The sequence below is a fragment of the Porites lutea genome, chromosome 10 (genome assembly GCF_958299795.1).
Source record: "Porites lutea chromosome 10, jaPorLute2.1, whole genome shotgun sequence".
NCBI lineage: Eukaryota > Metazoa > Cnidaria > Anthozoa > Scleractinia > Poritidae > Porites > Porites lutea.
This window is the reverse complement of record NC_133210.1, coordinates 11926381-11930071: the sequence shown is the minus strand read 5'-3', so window position 1 is coordinate 11930071 and position 3691 is coordinate 11926381. Positions and strand designations below refer to the sequence as shown.

The 3691-nt window shown below is 42.6% G+C and overlaps 1 protein-coding gene across 1 annotated transcript; it reads right to left on the bottom strand.

The window, feature by feature from the left end:
- Positions 1 to 1638: 1638 nt before the first annotated feature.
- On the bottom strand, positions 1639 to 2973 carry LOC140949513 (uncharacterized protein F54H12.2-like). Its single transcript, XM_073398676.1, has one exon. It carries the CDS (start codon positions 2971 to 2973, stop codon positions 1639 to 1641), a length of 1335 nt encoding a protein of 444 aa, XP_073254777.1.
- Between the last annotated feature and the right edge of the window lie 718 nt (positions 2974 to 3691).

Genomic DNA, 3691 nt, shown 5'->3' with positions numbered 1-3691 from the left:
TGAAAGTAGCCGACGACGCTTTAGTAAAAACCATTTGTGAGTGTGTATTCAACGTACTTAAAGAAACAGTCCCTGTCAGTAAACCGGCAAAGAGAAAACTTCTTAAGCACAAGAAAGCCTTGACTGCTCTAGCTGAAAAGAGTACTCCGCTAAACAAGAAAAAGCAAATCTTGATACAACACGGAGGAAACTTTTTAAGTGTTTTGCTACCTCCCGTTCTTCGAGTGTTGAGCTCGCTTCTTAGTTAAGATGAATCATACAAGACGCATGGTTCTCGTTCCTGAAAACACTCTGGAACGATTGCAGCAACGCCAGCAGATATTAACACCACCTGTAACACAAACTCTGAAAAATCTGGATAGCCAAATGGGGGATATTTTAGAAAGTAAACAACTTGGTGATGAGGAAAAGGCGAAGCTTTACAATCAGGTGTTGCAACGGTACTTGACTTATTACGATCAGCGGAAAGGCCAGCCTCTCCATGTGAAGTTAACGACCCCTAAAACAACAGAAACCCCCAAACCAGTTGAGAACGCAGAATCTACAGAGGAAGCTTCTCCAGATAATTCTCTTCCAACAACAGTGGAGGAAGAGGTCATGAAAAGTGTACCCAAAATTTACAAAGCTGGGGCTAGACAGTTGTTGGATAAAATTAGAAAACACCAGGATGTGTTGCACTGGAATGATAAAGGAGAGCTGTTGTATGAAAACAAACCAATCCCAGGTTCTCCTGTGGTCGACCTAGTCAACGACACATTGCGTCACCGAAAAGGATTTGAACCAGTGGGGTGGTCCGTGTTTGCGAGGGGCCTGGCGCGAATGAATGTCCCCAAAAACTTGGTTCGTAATCCCTAACGTCAGAGTGCCATAAGAGAGTTTAAAGCAAGAGTAAGAGAGGAGACCCCAGAAAGTCCTTCGCGTTGGCTACCCACCCCACCTGCGACGTTATCTTCTGTCAAAAAGCAGAGGCGCAGAGTCGAGAGTCCTCGCCCTCAGGCTGTTCGATGGTTACGATTATAAATCATGACAAGAGACTTTTTTTATTGTGAAACACAAAACTTTATTTTGTAATTCAATAAAATGTGTTGAAAAGAAATTACATGGTGTCTGTTTACTGAACTTAGTGTTGTGCTTTTGCTCTTTGCTTGTTTACATCAGTACGATATTTCGGAAAACCTATAGGAAAATGTTGTTCAATAAATCGTTTTACGAGACTATCATTTTTACTTGTGTTTTTAGAAAAACGATGGACAATAGCACTCATACTTATATGCCGACTATGATATAAAGCAAAATACAAACAGTAATGTCCGCAGACTTTTGAATAGATGCTTTGTAATGTCACTGTATTAAAAGTCCACTGGTTAGAATTGTTGTTTAAGAAGGCAGTAAATGTTCCTGAATATTTCCTGGGTGGTGATCCGTAAGAATCGAAAAATTCTCCCTCTTGCTCCTTGGTGAAATAAAACGCCACCCAATGCGAACCTGGCTTGTTACTCGTATCCACATTGGCGATAAACAGGGCTGGGTAATGTGAAACACTTGCAGGCAGCTGGTCTGAGGGATACACCCCTTGAAACAAACCTCGTGTAAATTTATCCTTTATCAAAATAAGGGTCAGTTGAATAGTGTCCATTTTTAGTTTGTGTAGTCGAACAACACGTTGCGGTTTCCGTCAATTTCAATCACGTTTTGCAATTCAGCGTACACGATAAGGTTAACCGTATTGGCCAGTGGTTCCTTGAAATGAAGCTCAGCGCGCAGGTTACTTTGCTTTATTAGCTCAAAATCGTCACCTGAGCAGTGGTCTGGGGACAAGTCAAAGCAGAATGCTGTGTAACCAGAGCCATAATTGCTTCTACTGATTTGATTACCCGCATCTTGGGATAGCTTTCCAGTGCCTGAGAACAGGCTTTGATAGCCCGCTATTACATTTTGACCTCTAGCTTCGTCAAAATTCAAGAACAGGGGTTTCCGAGGAATTTGCTCTCCGTCCACATAGACACCCACTTGAGTTAGATTGTGGTGTTTGAAGTTGAACGGGTTGGTACTGTAAGTTCCATTATATGCCTGAGTATCCACTAAGACCAGCACGATTCGTTTAGGAATGTGACCCAAAAAGATGTTGTCGGGGTTAAAACTGCTAAATCCTCTTGGAATAGACAGCACTTTACAATCGATTTGGCGAACCGGGTACTTGGCGCTGGAGTGTTTTAGTGCAGCCGCATGGCCAAGTATAATAGAGGAGGCCAATTTCACCCTGCGAACGAACAAGATGGCTTCTGTGATTACCACCTTGAAAGTTGGAGCGGCTGCTGATGACATTAGACAAAGCGAGTTCTTGGCTCGGTTCAGTTTGATTCTTAAATTCACTCCATTTAGCATCAACCGGTCTTGAAAGAAAATGTCGCTATGAATGGGCCCCATCATATCCACAATATGACTTTCTTTAGTGAAATCATAGCGAACCTTTAACCCCTTGTTTGCAGCATCGTCTGCAGCCACAGGGTTGGCAACATCCATTTTTCCAGGGGTATCTTTGTAAAACATGGCCATAGAAAGTTGACTTGTTTTTGCTTCTTCTCCGTAGTTTAGCAAGGTTTCGATCATGGCGCGATAAGGGTAGGTATTGGTGGATGGAGAGATCAATCGCTCGTTCAAGGAAACGTCCACTTGGGAAAACAGGGAATGTAAAAACAGGTTCACGGGACCTACTTGTGTATCGGCGTCTATGGCGGTTCCATTTGCTTTTGTGATCTTGGCTTTAACAAATAACTGAGTACGTGCCAAGTCCAAATACTCATCTCCAGTTCCCGAAACATAAAATTCGATCGGACCACTGTCCGTGATGTTACTGATGGGGTGGTACTCGATCCATTGCCCTTTGGAGATAGAGGTTTGTGTTGCAGGAATCGTAAAGAGATCCAATTCTGATTTCGTACATTCCTGAGACTCGTGATGCACAAAGGCCATAGTTACTTCCAGAAAGAAAATTTCTCTTTGGGCTCTTTTGCTGCGGAGATGTTTTTGCTTTCTTGCCTTGAGGCGAACTGATTTTGGTTCCTTGCCCTTTTCTTTTTATAGCTTTTTTGCCAGCTCCTGATTGTGTCTGCAATGAATTCTTAGAAAGTAGACCGAGGGCTTGTTTCGTGCGCTTGTGGACTGCTGTTTTAATGTTATCTCCATCAAGAACATCTTGGACGACATTGACACCAGTTTGTAAAGCCTTTATTCCAATCACCTTAGCACCCTGTTGAAGGTGAGGCATCGCCCAGCGAAACAGACCTCTGAATATGGACCCTAGTCCATAACCATGCTGAAATCGAGCACCGTGAAACGCTGGTAAACTCCCACCTTTTTGTTTGGCTTGATTAACATAGTACTGTTCGTACAACTTGTGATTTGGAGTGTGGAGTTTTTTCATCTTTAAAAGTACTGAGGTGCACTTTGACGAAAATGAAGTGTTAACAACACTCTCCCAAACTCAAATGGTACAGACTCCCCTGTGTCTGTCTTTATATTGACTTCGACAGTTTCAAATTGCTTTCTGCTGACAGGTAAATATTGGAGGCGCAAAAATGATTTATTGACTCGCTCCCCAACCTTTCCTTCTACAGGAACAATTCCAAGCAAAGGTACTAATGCATCTCCAACATATTGTGACTGAATAAGATCACAGTAAATGAAAAGG

Coding starts and splice junctions, on each gene's coding strand:
- LOC140949513 (XM_073398676.1), bottom strand. CDS start 2,973: ATGGCCTTTGTGCATCACGAGTCTCAGGAATGTACGAAATCAGAATTG.